We start from the raw sequence: 753 nt of genomic DNA, 5'->3' as shown, positions 1-753 counted from the left end.
TGGTTTTCTCTAGTATGTACATAGACAGATATTGTGCCACAGAATGTCTTTCTTCTCTGGTTAAACAACATATACCTGGAGCTACTTTATTACAACAGAATGACCAACAGCTTGTGTACAGCTTGCCTTTCAAGGACATGGACAAATTTTCAGGTATTACCTACTTACATTTTCTTGGTTGTTGAACCAGGGTCTTGCATTGGAAATCAATTTTCTTAACTTACTTGGTTTACTTTTCTGTGTATTATTTGCATACTCTCAGGTGGCTAGAGTTAATGTTCCATTTCTGCTTTATTTTGCTTTAGGAAATCAGAAACACTACAAGCTAACATGTTTCTTTTTCTACAGACAGCATGCAAGAAACTGTAACTAATATGTTAATTGAATAAATAATTGTGTTTACTTTGTTGTCAAAGAAAGAAATTGCTTCATTTGCTTGTAGGCCTCCTGGGAATGAGATTTATGTGTATGCGTGTTTGTATATATGTATATACACATACACATATTGTATATACACATATATACACACACATATATTTGTGTATATGCATAAACACATATATACACACACACATACATATAATTGTTTGTATATATCCTCAAGTTCTTTTTTAGTTTCATGATACCATAGTGAAATACATGATTATATGGTAAACCCTTGAATTAATATTATTATTAATTATTATTTATTTTATTTTTTTAAGATTTTATTGGGGAAGGGGAACAGCCAAGTTGTCCTTCAGTCTTAGTTGT

At 31.1% G+C, this 753-nt stretch overlaps 1 protein-coding gene across 1 annotated transcript in view; it reads left to right on the top strand.

The window, feature by feature from the left end:
* Nucleotides 1-753, top strand: part of ABCA5 (ATP binding cassette subfamily A member 5) — a 92,436-nt gene that overhangs the window by 51,073 nt on the left and 40,610 nt on the right. The window contains 2 exon segments of the mRNA XM_019623806.1: nucleotides 14-153; nucleotides 417-438. Of these exon segments, the coding sequence (XP_019479351.1) occupies nucleotides 14-153; nucleotides 417-438 (162 nt within the window).

This window comes from Hipposideros armiger, unplaced genomic scaffold (genome assembly GCF_001890085.2).
Source record: "Hipposideros armiger isolate ML-2016 unplaced genomic scaffold, ASM189008v1 scaffold_562, whole genome shotgun sequence".
Lineage (NCBI taxonomy): Eukaryota > Metazoa > Chordata > Mammalia > Chiroptera > Hipposideridae > Hipposideros > Hipposideros armiger.
This window is presented reverse-complemented; position numbering and strand designations above follow the sequence as displayed.